This window comes from Puma concolor, chromosome D2 (genome assembly GCF_028749965.1).
Source record: "Puma concolor isolate L17-30 chromosome D2, mPumCon1.1.hap2, whole genome shotgun sequence".
Classification (NCBI taxonomy): Eukaryota; Metazoa; Chordata; class Mammalia; order Carnivora; family Felidae; genus Puma; species Puma concolor.
Genome location: NC_141677.1, coordinates 56672302 through 56699501, shown reverse-complemented (window position 1 = coordinate 56699501; position 27200 = coordinate 56672302). Strand labels below are relative to the sequence as shown.

General features: G+C 43.8%; 1 protein-coding gene across 1 annotated transcript in view; it reads left to right on the top strand.

The window, feature by feature from the left end:
* TLL2 (tolloid like 2) overlaps positions 1 to 27200 on the top strand; it is a 127425-nt gene that overhangs the window by 43803 nt on the left and 56422 nt on the right. The window contains exon 3 of the mRNA XM_086680518.1: positions 12410 to 12487. Coding sequence (XP_086536644.1) covers positions 12410 to 12487 — 78 coding nt within the window. The remainder of the gene's footprint in view (positions 1 to 12409; positions 12488 to 27200) is intronic.

Here is a 27200-nt window from a genome sequence, read left to right as displayed (position 1 = left end):
TTTGGTCATCTGTGCAAAGGCCATGTGGTAAAACCCTCCTAAGATTTTCTATGAGGACACGTGTGCCTCTTCTGAAGAACTTTTTACTGCATAGTGAGAATCCTAACCCTTGAGTCCAGTGACCTTTTCTTCATTATCTGGGGGTTTCCCTTCATTCTTTTCTCCTGTCACACAAGGAGACAAAGACCAAAGACTCAAGGTTAGATCCTCCCAGCTCTGTTGCATACCAGCTGGTGACCACAGATCAAGGGCTTTAACCTCATCGAGCCTCAGTTTCCTCATCTGTAAAATGGGGACAACAATAACAATACCTTGGCCCACACAGGTGCAGTGAATATTGGCTGGGATAATATATGCAAACATTAGCCAACTCAGTTCAGTCCAACTCAGATGCACATATTTGTTAAGCATCTGTTACAAACACTGCACGGTGGAAATATACAGGATATTGTCTGTGTCCTCAGGGAGTTAAGTGTCTTATTAGGGAAAACAGCCTTGGTTCACAAATACTATGGGCATGGTATGATCGGGCCCAGGAGCTTCTTGAAAGGAAGGCTTACCTCTGGTCTCTTTTTCTATCTCTGGCCCTTGGTACAATGCTTGGCACAGAGAGGTGCCCCATAAGAGTTTGTTAAATGAGGGAACAAATGAACAAATGAATGAGTAAAAGGCCACGAGGGAGATGTAAATGAAGCACAGAGAAGGAGGATGCCTTTGTGAAAGAAGTAGAGTTGGGCCTCGAAGGATTTGGGCTAAGGTTGTAGTTGGAAGGGTCGTGCATTGCAGGTGGAAGGCAGAGCCTGAATGCAGTCATAGGAGGGGGAGCTTAGCAGCAAGAACCAAGGGGTTCAGGGTGGCTGGCAGGTGGGGGAGAGAAGCTGGAAGGACACATTGGGATCACACTCTGGTGGGACTTGGGCTGAGGGCTTAGGACACTCTCCCATAAGCTGTCCTCTTTCCTTCCCCAGGGCCCACAAAGTCTTTGCCCCTCCCCATCTGCCTTTCCCTCAAGCCCCACCACCCCTTCTCTGGGTCCCCAAATGGCTAAATCTTTTCCTTTTCTCCCAGCCTAGGCTGTGAGCTCTTTGACTGAGCCACCCCTCCCTTTCCCCCTAATTTCTGAATAATAATCTCAACACCATCTACTTCATATTCTTTCCTGGTCGTTTGGGGATGTTTCCTCTATCACATAGTGTGTGTTTTTGTAAGTGGTGTTAGTATTTGCACCTTGTTCATATATATATCTTCTTATGTTAGTTTCTTTATGTATTTTAATATTTGGTGAGCTGCATCCTTCCCCCTTGCCCTTGCTCTTTGTGTTTTAGAAATGTCTTGGATAACCTCACTTGTTTATTCTTCTAGGTGAATTTAAGGGTCGCTTTCCTACAAAACTCTAAGAGGATCCCAACAAAATCTTCTTAGAATTTGAGTCATGGTTGCATTAAACCCATAACTTCATTTGGAGAAACTGACACATTTATATTACTTACTCAATCCACCCAGGAACATGGAATGTCTCTTCTTCACTTACTATTATTTTTACAAATTGCAATAGAATGTGTAATTCTCCTATTGCAGTTATACACATTTCCTGTTAGAGTTACCCCAAATCTCTTCTGTTGACCGTTCTGGTGGGTTGTCCGTAATGCTCTTTTCTGCTGGCATATTTCAGCATGGTGACCACGAAAGGGAGTGCCTTTATCACATCTCAGAGCAGACGAAGGCTTTCCTCCACCCCCCTTCTCATATCCAGCTGCACCCTGAACAATGATTGCGCCATCACCTAAAGAGCTCACCTAGGCACTCTCTTCTCCATTGCTGTGGCCCACCCACTTCAGGATGTCGTCACTTCTTGCTGGGAGACCAACCTCAATGTCCAGTGTGTTCTTTCCTCCCTTCCTCCCTCTGTTCCAGGCCCATCCCAGGCCTGGGGTTATGTCACTGAAGAAGTTGGAGCTTTGTGTTTTAGAGAGTGTCATGGATGCAGGCAGTTAACATGCAAACACAGAAACAAGATCATTGCTGATAATGTTCAGTGAGCCCTGAAAGGAATAAATGGGGACCGGAGGAGGTTCTTCCACAAACTTCCTTTTATGCATTCAGTTTATAAGCCCAAAGATTGGCCCTCAGCATCTCAAAGAAGGATTTAATTGGTGCCCCATAATGCTCTTCGGTTCTTGCTGCCTCACCAGCAGCACCGAACACTGTGGATCTGAACTTCTACCCCCATGCCTCTCTAGTGCCCCACTGCTGTCACACCTGACCACTCCCTGCTTTAGAAGCACACCTCTTCAGAAGCTTCTAGAAATCTATGTATAGGAGAAGCCCTAAATAGCCCTTTATTATAGAGGCCATCAGTGGAGGCACATGGGCTTAAGATTGCATCTGGGTTTTGCCTCTTACTATCTGGGTTTTGTGAAGGAGGGTGAGTTGTTTAGAGTCAGTAGTAATAGTCGTAATAGTAGTAATAGCTAACTCAGTGAGTGCCGATTTGGGGCCAGGCATTGTTCTATGCCTTGCATGTATTATCCCTCTTAATCTTTATAACAACCCTATGAGGTGAATCCTCCTTCTGTGGATGAGGCCACTGAAGGAGAAAGAGGTTAAATGACTTGTTTGAGGTCCCACAGCTAGTCAGTAGCGAAGCTAAGACTTTGCCGGTAAGCACTCTGACTCTGGACCTTGCACCGTAGGGTCCGTCTAGCAAACCGCCTGATTTGCCTGAACCTCAGATACACCGAGATCAGGTTGGTAGTAGGTAGGCTGTTACATTTGTGCTCCCTTGACAAACCTCACCTGGCACAGTCATTCGCTGGTACCATCCTCTCCTTCAGTGACTCTGGGCTCAGCCCAAAGCGACTTGCTTTGGCCAATGGGAAACTAGAAAGCATGACGTAAGCGGAGGCTTTTACAAAGCACTGGCACATTGGGACTCATCATTTTGGAAGGCTGCCTCTTGGAAGCATTCTGCGGTTAGGAAGCCCAAGAGGGCTGTGTGTAGAGGCCGCTTGGAAGAGAGCCAAGGCCCCAGACTTATGGCTCCACGTGAGCCATTGTAGCCATCCCTCAGCCATTTGAGCTATCCCAACTAAGACCCCAGACACTGTGGAGCAGACAAGCCAGTGCCATTTGTTCTTTGCTGCCATTCTTGGCCCACAGAATCAGAAGCAAGCATAAAATGGTTATTTTAAGCCATTCAGTTGAGAGGGATAGTTTGTTATGCAGCAATAAGTGATGGGAACAGCCTTCGAAGAAGCCAAGGCCAGGCTGGGTATGAAAGGTGTGGGCCAAGTGACAAGAGTGCCTGGAGTCCAGGCTCAGGAGAGTGCTGGAAGTTTGAAGCCAGGTGAGCAACAGGTACTTCTGCTTTGAGAACACACCTAAGGAAGAGATCTTTTGAGAACACAGGTACTTCTCTTTGAGAAGAGATCTGATATGGCCGTAACAATAATCAGGGACCAGGAAAAATGCAGGTGCAGGCATTCAAGATAGGGGGAGGGTCCAATGCCAAGCAAAATGGATGTTTGACTGGAGGCTCTGGGAAGGCAGCACTCAAATCTGCATGATTAAGAAGCCTCCCATGAGCTTCTGCCTGGGGCAGGTGCAAATTCTGAGGCCTCACCAGCCAGTGCTTGGACACAGGTGGGAGCCAGGTAACTGGCTGGAGAAGGGAGGGCCAGACCTCAGAACTGCCCACCCAACACTGTCTCGGGGAAGGTTCTGACAAGCCCTCTCACCTTCTCAGCCATGAGGTTTCCTGGCCTCCATCTTGGCAAGATGTGGACTCATTACTTTTTCTTTCCATGGTCAGAACAGAGAAAAATGATGGGACCACAACTTTTCCATCTGCATAAACACGGCTATGTTTCTTGCATTCCCAGTGGAGAAAGGTTTTCCGGGCAGCCGCCTGTGTGTGTGCGTTATGTGTGTATATGTGTGTGTGCATGTGCACTACAAAGTGCAGAGCACGTGTTCATAGGTGAGTATGTGCTGTAATCTTTTTTTTTTTTTTTTGAAATCCCTTTATTTCCTGATTGTAAAAGTAATCTGTTGAGCACAATTTGGAAATTACACAAAGTATGTAAGAAAATAAAATTCACCCCCAAATTGCCAACCAGAGATAATCACAATGGGTATTGTGGGTATGTCCACCCAGCACTTCCCTCCCATTTTTTTTGGATCTGCTTTTTCAGAAAAGATGGGATCATACCCAGTTCTATTGGAATCACCCTGGGTATTATTTCCTTATCTGTGTTTTGACTTACGATATGACCATTTTTCCCAGCTAGTAAACTTCCTTCTAAAACAGTTTATGAGGTTACATAGTGTTCCCTTTATATAATATTTCACTTTAGCCCCCGCCTCCCATTGAGGGGTGTAGTTATTACAGTCTTTATTATAAAAATGTTGAGATGAATAGTCTTTGTCTTTACGGCCAATCAGTTCCTTAGTGCCAATATCTAGAAGTCATATTATTGGGTCAAAGTCATCTTACTGCCTATTTTGGTACACTTTGCTAAATTACCTCATAAAATGTTGCCAATTTATATTCCTCCTCCACAAGCAGTGTATAAGAATTCCCTTTTTATTATACACTTGCTGATATTAAATCATTTCATTAACACATGTTGGCAATGATCTTTTAACTCATTTTCCCTTTCCCTTCTGTAGCATTTGAAATTTGGCATAGATATAAAATTTACTTGGCACTGAATTGCTTAGGATTACACATTGATTACCATAGTGGTTGACTAGTTCATTCCTAATTCAGCCTGTCGAGGGGGCTTGGCCCCTTTTTTTTTTTTCTAATGAATAATTAAAACCTCAGCTCAGCAGGTGTTTCTTGCACTGACGGAGAGGAGGTGTGCAGATACTTCACCCGTCTGCCTTGCCGGAGATGCTCGCTGATACCGCACTTGTACAGGTGTGGGGTAGAGGGCACGGGTTAGGAGCGTGGATTCTGGAGTCAGACAGCCAGACTTGGAATGCAAATTCAGTCACTTACCAGCTGGGTGACCTCGAACAACTTACTCATGACCCTTCATTTTCTCTTCTGTAAAAGAGGAATAATATTACTTATTCATGGGATTGCTGTGCGTATTACATATGACCAAAGGGCATGGCAAAGTAAGACTGCTTAAGACATAGCTGTGAGGATAACACTCCAAAGCGCTGTACAAGCTGGCTGTGCGTTCCTCAGGCACCAGTGCCTGCCATGCTGCCCTCAGCCCTGGCTCCGGCCACGCGGCACTCACTTTCCTTCCCCAGGACATTGTCACTTGCTGGGTTTTTGTTTGTTTACTTGTTTTTGCTTTTTTGGTTTTGTTTTGCCTGTTTTGCTAGAATACTGTCCCTAGATGGATGTCCCCTTTTCATCATTTAGGGTCTCAGGCCAAAAGCCATCTGCTCAGAGAGGCCTCCCCTGGGCTCCCATCCCCCCACTGTTCTTTCTTGAAACTGTTGTAATTTCTTCAAAGTGCTTAATCCTGCCGTGTAACAATCTCATTGTTTATTGTTGATTTTTATCCTCTGCACCAGAGCCATGAAGGCACCATAAAGGTAGGTCCTGTGTGTCCTGTGTTCAGGAACCTAGCACAGTGCTACCCCAAGCAGACACTCAACCAATGTTTACTGAGTTATTGAGTTATTGAGTTACTAGTAATGAAGTGGTTTGTAGGATCTTGTGCTGGAGATTTTTTTTTTATTAGAATAAAGCAATGCAGATGCATGATAGGTTTACCTCTGGCGGGCCAGAGCTGTAAATACAGGTGTCTTCAAAGTGAGTAAATGGACAGCAGAGGTAGTCCCGGCCCGGTTACTTTAGCGTGTGATGTATACGAAAGGATTCGACACCAGACCATCTGGAGAGAATCTCAGTCTCTCTTCTCAATGGCTGTGTCATCAGTGATATCTTACCTGCTCTAAGCCTCAGTTGCCCTGCGTGTAAAATGAGAACGATATCCACCTCAGAGGGTTAGCTTGAGGATGAAACAGGTTAACGTAGGTGTGTACCTGCAAATAGTCAACACTTTAAAAATGGTAGTTATTCTGGTGTTTAAGAAAACCAAGGACTAAAAAATGTTAGGCTCTACAAACGAGGGATAGAAGGAATAATTAATATAAAGCTTTGTTTATAATTAGCATATTAATGAATATTAGTTCATAGTCACTATGCATGAGCATATATTCAATAGAGCAATATTGATCTATGGAACAAGACTGTCCTCTTGGGCTTTGGACAAGCCCATCTCTTTCTGCCTAGATGTCTTTGGATGTATATAGTTAATATTTCATTAATTATGGTGGAGGAGTGTTGTGTATACATCAATGTCTCATATGATGCATATAATTAAGCTACTTTTTGTTGGGAACGGAAGAAAATTGGGCTTTTCCAAAGAAAAGCAGCTTGCTCCCAAAGTTGCTAACAGATTGCTTCTTAATTGAACTTGGGAGGTGAATTATATGGTGAATTAGAAAAAAGAACAACTCTGAATTTAGTGAATTGTTCCATAAAGGAAACTGTGGGATTGAATTGCAAATGCTGGATAGAAACATTTCAGCCTGGCCCCATGCATCATGGGCCGTTGACCTCTGCTGTGTTTCAGTGAGAGCGTGAACAGGCCTGTAGCTCTCTTTTCAAGGCCTGGAGGGCATTCTTTCCCAGAGACCAGCTGTAAGCCTGGGTTTCTTATGCAAAGGAGACGTTTGAATAAGCCCCTGTGACTAATGAAATCTACAAGGTCTTTGCATATCCTCTCACTAAAGAGGTAATTAACCAAAGATCAAATATGAGCATTTATACATATTTTTTTCCAAATATTTTTTGTCTTGCGATTACACCCAAGGAAGAATATATCCCCACACCCTAAATGCCCCCTCCCCCACTGTCCCCAATCTTTGTGTCAGGCTGTATTTCTCTTCCCTGTTCTGTGGTACCCATGCCTGCAGTTCCAACCACAGTCACACCTGTCTTACTCATTTGCTAGCTTTTACTGAAAGAGAGCAACATTTCTCATTGATTTAGATGTGAGAAGCGACTTTTTTAAATGTTTGATGTCTGTTTCCAGCCCCATGTCTTTCATTACCGGTAAGCTTGGGGAGTAAGAGTTTAGTTGTAAGAAAATATCATGAAATGAGACTGCCTCTCACAGGTTCTCTGAGTAGTCACTCTCAACCTTGGCTGTACCTTAGAATCATCTGAAGAGCTTTTGAAAATCCCAAGGCCCAGCCCAGGCCCAGACTGGTTAAATAACAAAGCCCCTGGTGGGTGGGACCCAGGCATCAGTATTTTTCTGCCTAAAACTTTTTTTTTTTAAAACATTTATTCATTTTTGAGAGTGAGAGAGACAGAGCATGAGTGGAGGAGGGGCAGAGAGAGTGGGAGATACAGAATCAGAGGCAGGCTCCAGGCTCTGAGCTCTCAGCACAGAGCCCGACGTGGGGCTCGAACCTACAGACCACAAGATCATGACCTGAGCTGAAGTCAGATGCTCAACTGACTGAACCACCCAGGCGCCCCATCAGTATTTTTCTAAAAAGTTTCCCAGGTGATCCCAAATCGCACTGAAGGTTGAAAACCATTGTTCTGAGAATATCTGCTTTCCTCTCCCCATAAAAGCTGATGAAGACAAGTTTTCCCATCAGCTAGGCTGCGTTAGAAATGATTGAGTCCTCTCTCTCTTCTTTTTTAAATGTTTATTTATTTTTGGGAGAGAGAAACAGAGTATGAGCAGGAGAGGGTCACAGAGAGAGAGAGGGAGACAGAATCTGAAGCGGGCTCCAGGCTCTGAGCGATCAGCACAGAGCCCGATGCGGGGCTCGAACTCATGAACAGTGAGATCAGACCTGAGCCGAAGTCGGATGCTTAACTGACTGAGCCACCCAGGTGCCCCGATTGAGTTCTCTTTTTAAGCACTGCCTACCTGACTTATCTATCCATCCATCTCATATTTTATTGAGTGTCTGTTATGTGCCAGGCAAAGTGCTGGGTGTTCATTGTTGGACAAGACAAGATCCCTTTCTTTGAGATGCCAGAAACTAGAAACCAAACTGAGGGATCAGCTGAATGGACAGGAGGTGCTGATACCTTGTGGTACGGGATGTGAATCAGCCCAGGCTGTGACTGCACAGAGCAGAGTGCTTGAAACTTGGGAGAAGCAGTGGGTCAGTGTCCCAGAAGAAGCAGTGTCCCTGCTGACACTTGAAGCACCAGTTGGATTTGGCCGGGTGAAGACGTGGGTGTGGCTGAAGACAATAGAAATCAAGGTGCTGTAGGTAGCTTGGGGTGGCTGGGTAGGAGTGGGGAAAGTAGCAGCCTCAAGGTCCCAGGTGGAGGAGGCAGGCAGGGCCTTGTCACAGGGGCCAGGCAATCCTTTCAGGAGTTAGAACTCATCCCAAAGGCAGTGGAGAGCCTCAGGAAGGGTTTCATCAGGGGGAGTGGCCAAACCACATTATCTCCAGGTGGATCCCAGGCTTAGCTGTACTGGAAGCATGAGATTTGCTGCCCTTTTGAGAAAAAAAAAGACACTCTCTAGTCTCTTGCTGGTAAGGATGACAGAGGGGGGATTTGTGTTCTTAACTGCCCAGGGCTCCAAGCTCTCATAGGTCTCCTGGAAAATGCCGTGGGTCCCTTGGGACCCTTCCCCAGGATCTCCCAGGCACCCCACTTGTTCTTTCTGGTCCTGAGGCTGAGGGGAAGAAGCACAGGTTTGGGGGTCAGATTGGCCCCACCTCCAGCTATCACCATTGCTAACCATCTCCGTACCCTCAAGACAAGCAAGTCACTTCACCTCTTGGAGCCTTGTTTCCTCGTCTGTAAAGTGGGGATGTTTATGGTCCTTTTGTCATTGTGTCTTTTTGAGGCTAGAATTACAAAACACAATACAAGAAACTCATTTAGCACTGTTCTTAGCGCACGGTCAGCTCCATAACTGCCACTTAGGAAACACTGATTCTTTCCCCCTCTATCTACTGGGGGGGGGAGGCGGCACCCACTCTGCCCTCAACTCCAGAGCTTTTGCTCCTATTATAGCTCCAAGCACCTGGAGGCCAATGGATCAGAAGTCCTTGACCCCCACCCTCCTCTGCCTGATGCAGAGCTGAATATCAGTCTCTCCTGGCTTTTGTTCCCTCAAACACAGCCTACAGCTAACCTTGAACCCAGACTGTGCTTACAGGTTATTTATTTATTTATTTATTTATGGCCTCCCTCCACCCCTTTCGCAAGAGCCAAGCATGTCTAAACTTTCCATCCCTTCATGCTGGGGTAGTGCTATGTGGAATCTCCTTTCAAATGCCAGCCCCTGAGTCCCCCTCCTGACCACTACTAACAACCCCGGTCATATTCAAAGTCGGTGCAGTTACAAAGCCCTTTCTGTCCCCTGGCTGTCGTCTAGATCCCTCAGAATGAAAGCCAGATCCTCAAAATGCCCCCACATGAGCTAACCCTCCAGACCCTCCCCTGCCCGCTGGCCTCATTGCCTGCGACTCTGCCCCTCACAAATCATCCCGCCTCCCTACCGCCAAGCACACTCCCACCCCAGGGCCTTTGCCCCTGTTGCTTTTTCAATTTGGAATGTTCTTCCCCAGATTGTCTGTGGACTCTCTCCTTCACTTTCCTCAGGCTTCTGCTTTTCTACCTCATATGAAACAACCCCTTATCCCTAGTGCCCACTGTTCCCCTCACCCTCATTTACTTTCTTCACAGTGCTTATCGGCAACTGACTTAAATACTTAGTTGCCTATTTGTTTTTTGTTTTCTCCCCTACCCTCCATCAGAATATAATTTCCATGAGGTCAGGGTAGAGTTTGTTCCGTGTTGTATCCTGAGCAGCAGAAACAGCATCTGGCGTGTAGCAGGTGTCGGATAAATATTTGTTGAATGAGTTAGTGCCTAAACAAACCCATTACCTCATTTGGTCTTCAAAACAAACAGCCCATTTGACAGATGAAGAATACAAACGCCCAAGGTCTTATCCGCAGTTACGCAGTCAAGACTAAGCTAGTCCTAGATCTTTGGCTTCAGCCTCTTCTTCACTCCACACATGCCACATTCCTGTGCTGGCCGGCGATTTTCATACCATCAGGATTTCCCCTGACCTTTAGCCCGAGAGGAAATGATATCGCAACTGGAAGAATACCCAGAGGGCTGGGAGCTGGCAGCGAATGCACCGGCAGCTGCAGGGAGTGTGTGAGTGGATTCCGAGTTGGCCAGAAAGGCAGCAGAATGAACAGGACGAAGGCACACAAAAATGTCAGCGCACGTCTGGTCCACTGCCGGTGTCATAGTCAGGAGAGGGAAAGAGGCGGTCTGCACGGTGGACCACAGGGTCGTCTCCCTTGCTTGTTCAGGGCCAGGTCATTGCATTGCGTGTTTGGGACCCTACCTCGAGCATTGTTGGAAGCCTGTGAGCTGTGGGGCACAGCAAAGATCATCAGGTTTCCTACCAGGAGACTGTGTCCTGAGCCCCCAGCTTCCCTGATGGGCTGGCAACCCCGGGCTAAGCATTTTGTGTCTCAGTTTTCTCCTCTGGAAAATGGGGTTCCTTTCTGCCACAGAAGGTTCTAATCAGGGTCAAAGGAGATATGGGGAAACTGCTTTGCAAGCTGCAAATTTCTAAACAAATGCAGGAAACAATTTTGCCCAAGTAGATTGTCCTGTAGTCGCTTTGATGTGGTTTCATATATATAATAGTCTCTCCTGGACATAGGCTTTGCCCTCATATCTGCTCCCTGGTGTCACAGCCCACTCAGTTTCGCAACTCCTAAATGTAGGAGTCACTAGGGGCCCCTCTCAGTCCCTCGTATCTAGTTCATCAGCCTCCCTGTTTCCCTGTCTGCAACTATATCCCTGTGGATCCAGCCTCCCTCTCTGTCGTGTTCCCCCTTGCCCACCACTGTCAGCCCTTCCACGTGGCAAGCTCACTCCCCATCCAGATTCTTTCCTGATCCTGGCCCAGACTTCTATGTCAGTTTCTTTGACTCCAGTGGTCAGAGAAGGCCCTTTCTGAGCAACTGCCCCAACCATGCTCTACCACATACCGCCTTTGACCTTCAGGTTTTCTGAACCTACAACGATTGTGGCCTTTTGTTTTCTTACTTTGTGTCTATCGTCCAGCCACCCATGTCACCCGTCTGTCTTGTTCACTGCTGGATCACCTGGTGCCTGGCGATCGCCTGGTGCACACAATTTCGGCTCACTGTGGGTCTAATAATATTTGCTGATTGACCACGTTCCTGGTGAGGACAGGTGTGAACGAGGTTTATACCCAATGGCCACTAGCATTGGCCACAAACAAATACAAGCATCACTGTTCTTGACCAAGGCCGTGTCTGCGGAGTCTAATACATGAAGTTAGCAAAAGGGATTTCTTTTTTTTATGTTTATTTTTTTTATGTTGAGAGAGAGAGAGTGCCCACATGTGAGTGCAGGGTGAGGGGGGCAGACAGAGAGAGGGAAAGAATCCTAAACAGGCTCCGAGTCATCAGGGTAGAGCCCACCTCAGGGCTCAATCTCAGGAACCACGAGATCATGACCTGAGCTGAAATCAAGAGTCGGATGCTTAGCCAGCTGAGCCACCCAGGCGCCCTGAAAGTCAACAGAGCAGTTTCTTTTTATTTTATTTTATTATTTATTTATTTATTTTTAAGAGAGAGAGAGAGAGAGAGAGGAAGAGAATGTGTGTGCATACACACACACACACACACACACACACACGCACTCATGCATGTGTAAGCGGAGGAGGGGCAAAGAGAGAAGGGGACATAGGATCTGAAGTGGGTTCTGTGCTGACAGCAGAGAGCCCGATACGGGGCTCAAACTCACAAACTGTGAGATCGTGACCTGAGCCGAAGTCTAACACTTAACCAACTGAGCCACCCAGGCGCCCAACAGAGCAATTTTAAAATGAGGCTCACTCCAAAGAGAAAACCAAAATACTTATTTAAGCCAAGGTCGTAACTGACCACATCACATATTTAAAAGCAGCACTGATGATTTCTCCCTGCATTCCACACCAGGGGACCCCAGAAGGCTGTGTCCTGTTTACACATTTGGGCTTCCTGATGGAGGTGAGGGTGAGAAAGCTGACTTCGAGGTTGACTCTGGGATTTGCCTGTTAACTTTGTGTATCTGGCTCCAAGTACCCTTGAACTGGTCAAGGAGAGTAATCCGTTTATAATTTGTGCATCATGTGCGTGGTTATGGAAAAGCAGGTTCTTTCTTGCCCCTAACATCTAGAATAGTACCCAGCCTGTGATAGGCCCAATCAACCCTTGTTATCAAATCTTTCTTGATCTGCCAGGGATTCTGGTCATCCCTCAGGTGACCAGGTTTGCTCCCTCATTTCTTGGTGCTCCTACAAAGAAGGCTAATGTGTCCTCATGCTTCTTTTCTTCCTCATTCCTTTAGGTGGGCTCGAGGAGCAGCCTTTCGAGAGCTGGCAGAATGCTACAGCCATGAATACCAAGAGCGAGGAAGCCAGAAAGGGTAATATGAGGCCCCACCAGGCCTCTGCATCCTTGTTTTTTTCAGCTGTGGTAAATTTCGCAGAATATAAAATTTCCATTTTAATGTGTACAACTTAGTGGCATAAAGTACCTTCACGATGTTGTGCAACCATCCCTCTATCTTGTTCCAGAACATTTTTATCATCCCAAAGGAGACCCCACACCTACTAAGCAGTCACTCCTCTTTTGTCCCTTACCCCCTGCCCTTGGCTTTGGAAACGTCTTATTCCACTTTTTACTTCCTATCACAGTAGACTAGAAGCACCGAGGTCTGTGGCCCTGAGGGAGTGTGTCCTCTTACTGAGGATGGACTGGCTGCCGGAGAAAGCCGTAGAAGGGTGGTGTTTGGTTGCTCAGGGACTGTATGGTCTTCAGTTAAACTCTGCCTTCTGGGTTTGACCTTTCTCATTGGTGCCTGGCTTGTAAGTTGCTGCCCCCAAGGGCTGACAGGAGAGATCGTGAGGCTTTGGGAACTGGGTATCTGAGGGAACAAGTGGGCATGGGAGGCAAGGTGGGAAGATAAAGCTGGGGCGGGGGCTCGGGAGGAGGGTGTAGACTAGAGACCTTGTGTGTGCGCTGCTGGGGGAGGGGGCGGGTGGGGTTGTCTGTGGCCAGGGCCACCTGCCAGGTTCCTGCCTCGATAGTGCTGCTTCTGTCTATCTGCACACTAATGCTCACAGGAGTGTGCTTTCCTGGTTCTAGAGATTCTAGCCTGGAGATTATGGGTGGGGGTGTCTCACTAGAAGCGTCTCAGTTTGGGGGAGTTTTTCCCGTTCGGAAGCTGTGCTGGAGGAGAGAGGCTGCTGGGCTTTGGGCTGGCCTGCAGCCTACAGGAGTGAGGGCTCACTGCTGGCAATGGCGTTTCTTCTGCCTAAAATGAACACGGAGCAAAAGGAATAATTTTTTATTGAAGCATAGTTGACACACAGTATCAAAAGGAATGATTTTTAGAATCTTCTGATCCGTAGTCGAATGCATTATCCATTGCACCACTGGCCAGTCAAAAGGAATAATTTATTTTATTTTATTTATTTATTTTAAGAGGGACAGAGAGAGCACGAGCACGGGAAGGGCAGAGAGAGGGAGATCCCAAGCAGGCTCCACTGGCTGTCAGCACAGAGCCCAATGTGGGGATCGATCCCACAAAACTGTGAAATGATGACCTGAGCCGAAATCAAGAGTTGGAGGCTTAACCAACTGAACCACCCAGGCACCCCTATCATATCCTTATTTAAAGTTAAAAAAAGTTTTTTTTAACATTTATTTATTTTTGAGGGAGAGATTGAGAGAGAGACAAAGCGTGAGTGGGAGAGGGGCAGAGAGAGACAGAGACACAGAATTGGAAGCAGGCTCCAGGCTCTGACTTGTCAGCACAGAGCCCGACGTGGGGCTCGAACTCACAAGCTGCGAGATCATGACCTGAGCCAAAGTTGGATGCTTAACTGACTGAGCCACCAGGCACACTTATCATATCTTTTTTTAAAGTTAAAAAAATTTTTTTGAATGTTTATTTATTTTTGTAGGAGAGAGAGACAGAGCGTGAGCAGGGGAGGAGCACAGAGAAAGGGAGATGCAGAATCCAAAACAATCTCCAGGCTCTGAGCTCTCAGCACAGAGCCAGACTCGGGGTTGAACTCACAAATTGTGAGATCATGACCCGAGCTGAAGTCGGATGCTTAACTGATTGAGCCACCCAGGCGACCCTATCATATCCTTTTTTAAATGTTTTTAAAAATTCTTTTCCCTGGGGCACCTGAGTGGCTCAGTGGGTTAAGCATCTGACTTTGGCTCAGGTCATGATCTCGAGGTTCGTGAGTTCAAGCCCCACGTCCGGCTCTGTGCTGACAGCTCAGAGCCTGGAACCTGCTTCGGATTCTGTGTCTCCCTCTCTCTCTGCCCCTCCCCTGCTTACACTCTGTGTGTATCTCTCTCTCTCTCTAAAATAAATAAACATTAAAAAGAAATTTTAAAAACATTCTTTTCCCTTTGGGGGAACTGGGTGGCTCATTCAGTTCAGCGTCCGACTTCAGCTTAGGTTATGAACTCACAGTTTGTGTGTCTAAGCCCTGCGTAGAGCTCTGTGCTGACAGCTCAGAGCCTGGAGCCTGCTTTGGATTCTGTCTCCCTCTCTCTTTGCCCCTCCCATGCTCATGCTCATGCTCTGTCTCTCAAAACTAAATAAACATTAAAAACTGTAAAGAAAAAAAATTCTTTTCCTTTTAATTTGGCTACCTCCTTCACTTCTTTTTTTCACATACCGCCCCCTACCCTTTTCTCTGTCATGCAAGCTTGATGACGTTGTATGCATCCTTCCATACTTTTTTCCCCACACACATGTATTCATATATACACTTAGGTAGAGATATAAACATATATTCAAATACAAGCTTCATCACTTTAAAAAGTGGGATCATATTTGATACATGCTTTTTATGAATCATGCTTTTCTCAGCAACACCTCATGAGAAACTCCTCTAATGCATTTGTGATAACTTTATTCTTTTGAATATTTTGCAAAATATTCCTGATATGGATGGACTGTAATTGATCCAGTCATTCCCTTGTCAATTAACATTCACTTCATTCGAAGTTTTTGCCTTCGTGAGCAATGCTGCATTGCACTTGACATTCCTAACACACATCCTCACACTCTTGTTTTTAACAGGTGTTGCTAGAACGCATTTCAAAAGGTAAAACCATTCACGTTTCCATAGCAACTTGGGAGTGTGCCTTTTTCACTGTATCCTCTCTAGCACCAGGTACTAGCAGCATGTTTAATAATGTAAACAGTGGTTTATTATTACTTAATTTTTATTTCCTTGACTGCTGGTGACTTTCAACATTTCTTCCTGACTTTGCCAGTGATTTGGGGGCGCACTTCTGTGATTTGCCTCTTCCTGCCTGTCTTCTGCTCACTTTGCTGTTGGGTTGCTGATCCTCCTCTTTTCAGTCTGGCCTCCTTTAGAGAAAGGCAGATTCATTAGCTGCCCCGCCTCCCCCCGCCCCGACCACGTGACAAATGTGCATTTGTTTCTGTATCTCACAGGATATTTACTTCTGGGACCATGTGCGGGGCTCCCTTTAAAAATCTGTGGTTTCCTGCTTTGCTTTTTCTAAGTATTTTGACTTGCGCTTTCTCAGACTCTCCAGACATCTGGTAATCTTAGTGGCACTTCATTTTGGCCACAGAAACCCAGCACTTAGCACTAACAATTGAGCACAGGGTGTGAGGATGCAACTCGAGGGGTTCGCTATCCCTGCAGTAACATATAGACGCCACACCTAATTTTTCCTTCCGTAGTGATTTATCGTTGCATAAAACCACGCCCGAACTTTGTGACTTCAAACAGTGGTTTGCTATCTTTCGAGATTCTGTGGGTTGACTGGGCTCAGTGGGATGTTTCCTTAGCTGACATCAGCCGGGTCAGTCACCCAACTGCATTCCTCTAGCAGCTGGGCTGGGCCCAGATGGAAGGTCCAAAAAAGCTATAGTCACATGTGCCTCCACGTGGCTCTTCTCTCCACATGGACTTTCGTTTAGTTGTCTAACCTGAGATTTTTCTTACAGTATGGCGGCTGGCTTCCCAGGGGGAAGGCCACTTAAGGCCTGAACTCAGAGTACCCAGAATGCCACTTCTGCCACATTCTATTGGTCAACAGAAGCCTAACCAGCTTCAAGGAGAAGAAAATAGATTCCACCCCTCGATGTGAAAAACAGCATGAGCTCACAGGAATGAGAGCTGTGGCCATATTCAGAGACCAGCTCCTACCTTCTCTCGCTGCATCTTACCTGCCCACCAGCAACAGGCATTGTCAGGGGTCTTAGTATTTACTAGTTTGTTGGTATAAAATGACCCAACCAAATAAACTTCGACAGTCAGACGCACTTGGGTTTGCATCCCAGCTTAGCCACTGAGTAGCTAGGACCTCAGATGAGTATTCGAACTCCACATACGACGTTTGGGGAGAATTAGAGGTAATATTTTTGCAAAGTGCACAGCCAGGTTCTGGAATTTAAGAGGTGCTCACTGAATGTAGCTCGTCTACTTTTTCCTCCCTACCTCCACCTCCAAGAATAATAATATCCAGCATTAAAGTATATCATCCACCTCTGGACTGGGATTCCACAGCTGTTCAACAGCTGCACAGAAATACAATTAAAGGAGACCGGAAAGAATAAGGCTGTTGCAGTTTGTTAAAATTCTGTTTCTGGTAGGTTGGCCTGTGCATGGTACCCACACTGCACAAGAAATCTTCTTGGGGTTTTTAAGGCACACAGTGACAATAGTCCCCCAGCCACCCCTCCTCATACCCCTAAAATAGGCTAAATCCATAGTCCACAAACCCTCCAATGACCCTGGGCTTTTGGAAGTGGATAATGTCAAGGCTAGGCCAGTTTCTCCACTCTGTATTGCAGCAGCAGATGGGCAGGTCTTTAAGCATCCAGGGCAAGCCTGACGAGGAAAGAGACCCTTGTCACCCTCAAAGGTGAGCTGAAGGCAGGCTATTCTAGCCCGTCCCCCCCAGCTTTCCCTCCGTTAGCTCCATCTTTCCAGGGCACTGTCAGGCGCCAGCCTGGGGTGCCCCTTGTTTTTGTTTGAATTGAAGATAAGTTGTGTCAATCTCAGATTCCCCTTTAATCACAGCCTGCCCCCTCCTACCACCCCCAGAAAAAGAGACCGCCCAAGCAGGAGAAAGGATCTGAGGAAGCCCCCCTGCCCCGGCCCCCCTGGCTTCAGCAGCAGGTTTATTTCCTGGCATTATGTGGCTCCCCTCAGCCCTGACGGCAGGGATTTGTGCTCCCAGCTCTGGGGAGGGCTGGGGGGCTCAGAGAATTGCTCACTCAGCATCCCCCTGGCAGACCGTTTGGTCCAGGGAGTCTCCCTCCCCTGGCGATGAGAGCTCAGCATGTATTTTGGGGCTGCTAATAGGATTAATGAAATGGAGTGTGTAACTGCTACTCCAATGAAGCTGTGACTGTTTTGATAGAGCCTGATTTCCAGAACCATATTCATAAAAGAGAATGAACCTTTCACTTTCAGTAACGGTTCCTAAGGGCTTTGTGTTGCAGGAAATAATAATGGAATCTTGTTTGCACTGGAGACCACAAACTTGGGTGCAAAGCACCACTCAGCTCCCAGACCCCGAATGTCACTAATGTCAGTATATCTGGGTGTAACCACTGAACCTAACTGTAGGCATTCTCTCTAGCCTGTCCCCGAATGCAGACCTTGACAGTGATTACTGAAGCTCGCATTGAGCCTTTACGACTGCAGGCATTTGACATTCATTACCTGGTTCAATGCCCACAACACCACCATGCAGCAGGAAACAAGACTCAGAAGGAAGGAAGAGTGGCTTATCCAAGGCCACACAAGTAGCAAATGGCAGCATTTATCTTGAGCCTAAGTCTCCCAACTTAAAACCCCCTGCTCTCAACTTTTGGGCTATATCAGTGGTTCTCAAACGTCCCTGTGCTTTTGAACTACCTAAGAGCTTTAAACTCTCACATGCCTGGACTCCACTGTAGTTGGACCGAGTTGCCACCTCAGGGCAGGGGGCAGACACCAGAACTTTTAAAAAGCTTCCCAGTTGATTCACACGTGCAGCCAGGTTTGAAAACCATCATGCAGAATAATCCAGTCTCTGCTTTCACCGAGGGGCTACTCTTTAGTCTTCCAAGGTTCCCAGGCAAGGTATGAATTTGCCCATCACCCTGGGGTGGGGGTTATGCAGATGGCTTGGCTGTCGGGATGGTTGCGTCCATTGTGGGGGTGACCAGTTAAAAAATCGAAAATTCCTAGTTCCTCTCTTGAGAAGGCTGGGTCAGGCCTGGTTCTGTTTATGGCACACCTGTGCCTTCTTCTGGAGATGGAACATTGAATGGCTGTGGCCGCTGTGCTTTTTCAGAGAGAATAGGCTCCACTCCCAAAGCCAGATAATTTAAATGGACTTTATCCCCCAGCCCACCCCAACCCCCAGTGTGTTAAATCCTTTCAGATGCCCCTGAGCTTCTCTTCAAATGTAGGACTCTTGGCCATAATAAATAACTACATCCTTCTATGTGGACTCCAATTCCAGATAGTAGTAATCCAAGAAAATCCAATAATGACAGTTGCATTAAGATCCTTCTTCCAGGCTAAGCAGAACATCTGTTTAGACATATTTTTAATCGGCAAATGCTTCCTGTGTTGAGTCCTCGGCAAATTAAATTTCTCACTGGACCGAGGGGGGAAGCTGTCATTCAATAACCCATCTCTGGAAATTACACCCCAGTCTCTTTCCAGGTGCACTTAAGATTTTCCCATGCTGACTCGGCTGCATACCGGCCCTAGTAATACGAGGTCACGTGTATATATAGCACAGCTTGTCTGAGAAACATGGGATGTCGTAGTGCTGGTTCCTCAAATAGAGAGCTATTTCTGCCCATTCTGCAAAGGAGACTTGGCGGCAGAAGAAAATTAAGAGACTTGTTGAAAACCCTACGGGAAATGAATAACAAACTTCCACTTGCTACATCGCTGCCTGTGATTACTTAAGACGCGATGATTCTCAGGATTTAAACGTTAAGGGCGTTAGGGCTGCCGACATTTTGGAGGGGTTTCCGCCGCAGAATTGTTTGGACTGTAGGGCTGTTTATTTTTAGAATAACTCATCCAATTCATTCACTCAAAACACAAAAGCACCTGACTGTTTACCACCAACCAGGCACTGTGCTGGGTGTGAATAGAGTGGTGAACAAGCCAGCCACAGTTCCTGCCTGTGGGGGCAACTCAATTTGAAGGCACTTAGCTGTGACTTGTAGTCAAGGGTTGGGATAGCCAACTAGAGTATCTGCAGAGGCCTCGCAGGTAATGTCAATGGGTGAAGTGGGCTAGATGGGACCAAAGAAAGGCGGGGAGAGGTTCTGACAACCAGGAAAACATGTCTTGGCTATGGTAAGCAGGTACTGCAGAACTCGAGTGGGTTATAAATGAGGGGACATGGACCCAGTGTTGCCACATCCTTCTGTTTTTCATGAAAATCTGTATTCTTATGTGAAATCCCTTGATTTTTAAAAGTTGGCTTCTGAAGTGATATTAAACAAAAAAACAATAAACAGTGTGGGCCAAGAGTGTCCAAGCCAAGCAAAGCACATCTGCGGGATGGGTTTATCCCAAGAGCTGCAAGTGTATGACTTCTGATCTAGATATTCTACCAGTAAAACAATTATTTTTAGGTTTAAAAATGTATTATATGCCAACCTTCTTGTTTATATGACTAACTGAATTAGCAGGAACCCCTATACAAATACAGAACTGCTAAAAATAGTATGGAACCTTTCCACCCTCCTGAATAAAAGATACACAGTTAAGATCAAAGGATAGAAAGGGAAATTTCCATGATCAGAAGAAATAGGGAACACAAACCCATAAAATTAAGCCTCAGATGGTGGTAAGACTTTGCAGAGGACATTCAAACTGGGCTAGGATTTGGGGAACAAGGGGCCTATAAATAAAGGAGATGTGGGCTTGGTCCCATGTGAAGCAGAGAGTGAATACTAAGATCTTGCATAAAATGAGCACTGTCAAAGGGCTTCATATTCACTAAAAAAGAGAGAATAGAAAAGCTCTGCCCAGTGGCTAAGAGGAGTGGCAAGAAATCTTGCTATCTTTCCTAGACTCTAAGTGTGGCTAAAAAAAAGAAAAAAAAATCTTCTATGAGCAACTGAATCCGAAAGCCTGTTCCCTCTACAGGTATAAGTTCTCAAATTACATTTCCTAAATATGGAAACCCTAAACTTAGAAATTAACTTAAAAATTGATCTAGGAACCTAGAATCCCAACAGCCCTGAAAAAATGAAAAATAGGGTCACATTCATAGTTGATGGCATCGAGGGCTCCTTCAGATAGAAATGATCTCCCCTAAAAGTGAACTTTAAATAAAAACATTAGATACACAAAGAGTTAATCTATGAAGGAGAATCAGCAGAGATAATAAATTGGTGAATTAGTACCCAATGATACAGAAATAATAGAACAGTCTGAAGGAGATTAAATAAGTATATGTAACGTGTCTAAAGAACCAACAGCAGAATTTGAAACTATAGTAGGGAGGGGGGAAAAACAGGCAGATTAGGAAGCTACTAGATAGGTATGTCTTGGTGTTGGTCCCAAATAGAGAATTATTTCTGCCCATTCTCCAAAGGAGAGTTGGCAGCAGAAGAAAATTAAGAGACTTACTGAAGACACTATGGGAAATGAATAGCAAACTTCCACCTGCCACATTGCTGCCTGTGATTACCTAAGGCGCAATGACAGGTGACAGAATGACCATTAAACTATAAGGAGACCTTCTGTTGGTAACAATAAAGACCAAAAGACATTGGAATACTATCTTTGAAGTGCTGAAAGAAAAATATCTCGCAGCTTAGAATTCTGTACTTTCCCAGCTAAACTTAGTTTCCAGGGTGCAGATAAAATAAATTGAGTGAAGATGAAATAGAGTGAAGATAAAATAAACTGAGAGAGTGTATGATCATCATGAGAGAATAATAAAAGATGCATTTCCACGAGGAAGATTTGAGATGTGAGAAGTAGCAGTAAGCACAGAAATGGTGTATATGAAGGCAGATATAAATCTGCATTGCAAACAAACATATCACTGGTAATAGTGACTAATTTGGGGCCTTAAAAGCAAGTAAACAATAACATGAAAAATTGGAAGTTCTGTTTACAAATTAAAATACTTTAAGATCCTTGTATTCTCAGAATGAGAATGGAGATTCTGATTTCTTCAGATCTATCTTATAGTTCACTAATTCTTTGTACTTTGTTAAGTCCAGTATGAATGTTAAAAATCAAAGTCAATACTAAAATAGAAAGGAGACAATGGAAATAAAAAGTAAATATAGAAAAATATCTTAATCCTATAGAAAGCAATAAAGGAGAAATAAAAAGAAGCAAAGAAAAAGATAGCAGATAGTGACCACACACAGAGAGAAGGAAATCAGCCCAGGTATATCAGTTATAAAATAAGTCTAATTCACCTGTTAAAAGAGAGATTCTTAGATTGAGCAATAAGAAAAAAAATGTAGCTATTTGATGTTTATAACAGACATAACTAAAATCTAATTACACTTATATGCAAAAATCCTCAACAAAAATATTAACAAATCAAAACCATCAATGTATAAAAAATAATTATACACCATAATCAAATGAAATTAATCCAGGCATGCAAGGTTCAATATTTGAAAATCAACCAATGTAACCTTACCATAGCAACAAGCTAAAATAGAAAAATCCCATCATTATATCAACGAATACAGAAAAAGCACTTAACAAAATCTGACATTTACAATAAAAACACAGCAAGTTAGGAATAGAGAGAAATTAACTTGATAAAAAGCATCTGCCAAAACCTTACAGCTTATATCTTACTTAAAGTAAAAGACTAAATACTTCCTCTAAAACCAGGAACAAGGCAAGGATGTCTGCTTTCATGCTCTTATTCAACATAGTTCTGGAAGTTATAGACACTGCAGTGAGGCAAGAAAAATAATTAAAGGCATGAAAATTGGAAAGGAAGAAATAAAACTTTCTATTTCCAAATGACTCGTTTGTGCATATAGAAGATCCGAAAGAATCTAAAAACAAAAAACAAAAAACAAATCCTAGAACTAATAAGCAAATTTAGCAAGATGGCAGATACAAGGCCAAAACCCCCAAATTGCTTACATTTTTTAATGTTTATTTTTTTTTTTTTAGAGAGAGCACGCGCACGCGCGAGCGAGCAAGTGGGAGAGGGGCATAGAGAGACAGAGACACAAATCTAAAGCAGGCTCCAGGCTCTGAGCTGTCGGCACAGAGCTCAATGCGGGGCTCCTACTCACAAGCAGTGAGATCATGACCTGAGCTGAAGTCGGACACTTAACTGACTGACCCACCCAGGTGCCCCTACCTTTCTATATACTAAGAATAATCATGCAGAAATCAAAATTTAAAACACAATACCATTTGTAAGCACTCAAAGAAAATGAAATACCTAGATATACACTTTTTAAAAGTTTTATTTATTTACCTTGAGAAAGACAGAGACAGTGTGAGTGGGGGAGAGGCAGAGAGAGAAGGAGGGAGAGAGAGAATCCCAACCAAGCTTCATGCTGCCAGCACAGAGTCTGACATGGGGCTCAAACTCACGAAACCGTGAGACCATGACCTGAGCCAAAATTAAGAGTCAGATGCTTAACTGACCGAGCCACCCAGACACTCCATCCTAGATATACACTTTCAAAAAACATGTACAATGATTGTATACTAAAATTACACAAGGCTGATGAAAGAAATCAAGAAAGACCTACATAAATGGAGAGACATACTATGTCCATGGGTTGGAAGACTGAATATGGTAAAGATGCCAATTATCTCCAAATTGATCTACAGGTTTAATGTAATTCCTATCAAAATCCCAGCATGGTTTTTGTTTTTGTTTGTTGGTTTGGGTTGGTTTTTGGTTTTTTTAGACATAGACAAACTTGTTCTAAAATCTATATGGGCAGACATAAAATTTATATGAAAACATAACTAGAACAATCATGGAAAAGAAGCCTAAAAATGGGAGTAATTACTCTACCAGATACTAAGGCTTACTGTATATCTACACTAAGCAAGACAATGTCATATTAGCAGAGGGATAAACACCAGGATCAATGGAACAACATAGAGAACCCAGAAATCAACTCACACACCATATAACCCAACAATTCCTCTCTTAGGTATTTATCTCAGAGAAATAAAAACTTATCTTCACACAAACACTTGTATATGAATGTTCATAATGGCTTTATTTGTAATGTCAAGAAACCACCCAGATGCTTTTTACCAGGTGCATGGTTAAACAAACTGTGGTGCATGCATACCATGGACTACTACTCAGCAATAAAAGGAAACTATTGATACATAAAACAACTCAGATGAATCTCCAGAGAATTATGCTGAGTGAGAAAAGCCAATTCCCAAAGTTATGTACCGTAAAATTCCACTTATATAATATCCTTCAAATGACAACATTTTCTAAATGGGGAACAGATTAGAGTTGAGAGTTTAGGGATGGATGATAGGACAGGGGCAGGGAAATATGATTATACAATGTCAACATGAGGGATCCTTAGGGTAATGCAGCTGTTTAGTATCTTGATGGATACACAAACCTATACATGTGATAAATTCCGTACAACTACACACACACACACACACACACACACACACACAACTATATGTGATGCTGGAGAAATCAGACTGAGATCAGTGGATTACATTAATGTCCATATCCGAGTTGTGATATTGTACTGTAGTTTCATAAAATGTTGCTACTAGTGGAAATGGTGTCACACAGGATATACAAAATCTGTCTCTATTATTTCTTACAACTGCATGTGAATCTACAAGTATCTCAATAAAAGTTTCAATTTATAAAAACTATTTCATATACAATAAAAAAATTGAACCTCAGTATTATGACCATTGCAAAATTTCTTTTATTGTTTGTTGTGGGAAATGTAATTTATTCACAGAATAACGCCTATTGAATGACTCATTTAAAAAAAAAGCTTAATTACACAGATCAAAAATAAATGAGTGGAGAAAAGCTATATGAGGCAAACACTAATCAAAATAAAACTGATACAGTAATATCAATATCGGCCAAAAGAATCTTTATTATGGATGAACATTATTACAGATAAAGAGGGTCATTAATGATGAAATTCACTAGGAGCCTTTAACAATATTTTACTTGTATTAAAAAGCGTAGCCTTGAACAATATAAAGCAGAAGTTAAGAATAAAAGAGAAAATGACAATTCACAATCTTAGTTGTCAGGGATGCTTAAAGCACTTTTCTTGGTAACTGATACACCGAGGAGCCAAAATATTTGTAAATAGAATGTGTGAACAACATATGTAGCACCCCTTAACTATCAATTATGGAAACTGATGCGCATTATCCCAAGGACATATGGAACATTTATAAAAATCAATCACATACTGGGCTACAAAGGAAGATTCAAACTACCAAAGAATTGATACCTTGGAGCATGGACTAGTCATCTATGACCAGGAGGCCAAATCCAGCCTGCCATCTGTTTTTGCAAATAAACTGTTATTGGAACAGAGCCATACTCATTCATTTACATATTGTCTATGGCTGCTTTCACACTACAGTGGCATAACTGGATAGTTGCAACAGAGAATATATTAACCACAAAACTTAAAATATTTACTGTTGGCCTTTTACGGAAAAAAGTTTGCTGCCCACCCCCGCCCCTGCCTTGGAGAATGGGTTCTTAGAACACAAAGTAATGTTAGAGATTAATAACACCCACAGAGAAACAGATGTTTAGAAGTTAAAAGTCACACTTCTAAATAAGTCAAAGATCAAAGAAGAAAGTCTAAATGGAGCTAATAGAATATATCAATGTCTGATATTGAAATGTGCATGTCAAATGATAGAATTCAGGTAAAGGGGAACTCAGAGAAATTTTAGCCTTAAAATGTTAGTATTAGAATGTAAGAAGGATTGAAAATTATGTGCCAAACACTCACCCAAAGAAGCCAGAAAAGGATGATCAACTGATTTGTTAGGAGAGTGCCAAGACAGTTCTGTAGGGGAAAAACTAATTTTTTCAACAAATGGTGCTAGAAAAACTGGATATCCACACGCAGAAGAATAAAATTGGACCCTTACCCCAGACCATATACAAAAATTAACTCAAAATGATTAAAGACTTAAATATAAGCACCAAAACTATAGAACTGTAGGTGTAAATAGATATAACATAGATATGAATCTTAGTGAGGTTAGATTAGGCTGTAATTTCTCAGATATGGCCCAAAAAGCATAAGAAACAAAAGAAAAAATATGGATAACTAGGACTTCATCAAAATTTAAAACTTTCATGCTTCAAAGCACACTATTGTAAAAGTGAAAAGACAACCTACAGAAAATATTTATCAATCCTATGTCTGATGAGGGTCTGGTATCCAGAATATATAAAGAATAATTATAACACAGTAAAAAGACAATCCAATTAAGACATAGACACAGGATTTGAAAAGACATTTCTTCAAAGGAGATATGCAAATGACTGATAAGAACATGAAGAGCTGTTCGGCATCATTAGTCATTAGGGAAATGCACATCAAAGCCATAATGAGACGCCACACCACACCTGTTAGGATGGCTAAAATCAGCAAGCTTGACAATAGCAAATGTTGACAAGTATGTGGAAACACTGGAACCCTGGTATGTTGCTGAGGGGAAGCAGTCTGGTAGTTCTTCGAAGGGTTAAATATAAAGTTACTGTGTGACCCAACAATTCCAGTGTTTCGCATATACCCAAAAGAACTGAAAACATACTTCCACACAAAAACGTGTACGTTAATGGGCATAATAGCATCATTCGTGATAGCCAAAAAGTAGCAACCACCCAAATGCCCATCCGCTGAGAAACGGATAAACACATGTGGTATATCCACTCAATAGAATATTATTCAGCCGTAAGTTACAATGCGGGACTGATCGATGCCACAACACGGATGAACCCTGAAAACCTATTAAGTGAAAGAAGGCCAGACACAAAATGCCACATGCTGCATGATTCCATTTATGTACAATGTCTAGAATAGGCAAATCCATAGAAACAAAAAGTGGATTTACTGGTTGCCAAGGACTGGGCGGGGTGTTGGGGGGAGGGTAGGAATGGGGAGTGACTGCTAGTAGGTTTCTTTTTGCGGCGGTGAAAGTGTAGAGTTCTGCAGTGGTGATGGTTGCACGACTTTGTGAATATACAAAAAACCACCAAGTCGTATACCTTCAAAGAGTGTCTATTAGGGTGTGTGAATGCTATCTCCAGTTTTTAAAAAAGAGAAGAAGATAGAAAGGAAACATCAGAATAAAATAAGTGAAAATGGAAGGAAGTAATAACATACGTAAAATTAATGAAATAATAAAAAAATGAAAGGGACCAACAAAATCAAAAGCTGATTTTTAGGGAAACGATCCAGAAACTAGAGAGCAAATGCTCCAAGTGAGAATCGTGAGGGAATCTGAGCAAGCAGCCTGAAAACAAAATCTTACATTGTCGGAATGACCAAGAAAATGAATGTGGAGTCAGCTCTTTGGTTGCCATAGGTTTGAGCGATTTTATCCCACCTGTCTATCTCTGCTATTTCCGGGAGCCACACCTTGGACTCAGGACCTTAACAGAGCCTTCATTTCTTCTGCACGTTTCTCTCTGAAAGGTCCAGTTGTGCCAAGAGACTGGGAGGAGTTGGGGATTTTCTGAGGCTCAGCTTTTTCCAGGGGGTTATCTTGCAAAGAGTTTATTTTCCCAGCATCACCGACTGGTTCACTCTGTTTGTCAGACTGGCCAAATCGTTTTCAAACTTTACAACACTGATGGGTATTTCATCAGGGCAGGGGACTGGTTCAATAGTTTCCTCGGGTGTTCCCAGTGCTAAGAAGAGAGCACACCCCTAACTCGGCTCCTTCCCAAAGGATGCCTTGTCCGGGCAGCTTGAGTCTGAGGGTCTCTGGCTGCCCTTTGCCCCACAGGGCCTGTTCAAGGCTTCTAACAAGCCAGACTTGCTTCCCTCAGAGGCCTGGCACCCTTACTAACACCCAGGGGTTCAAAACCCTCAACAGACCAAATAC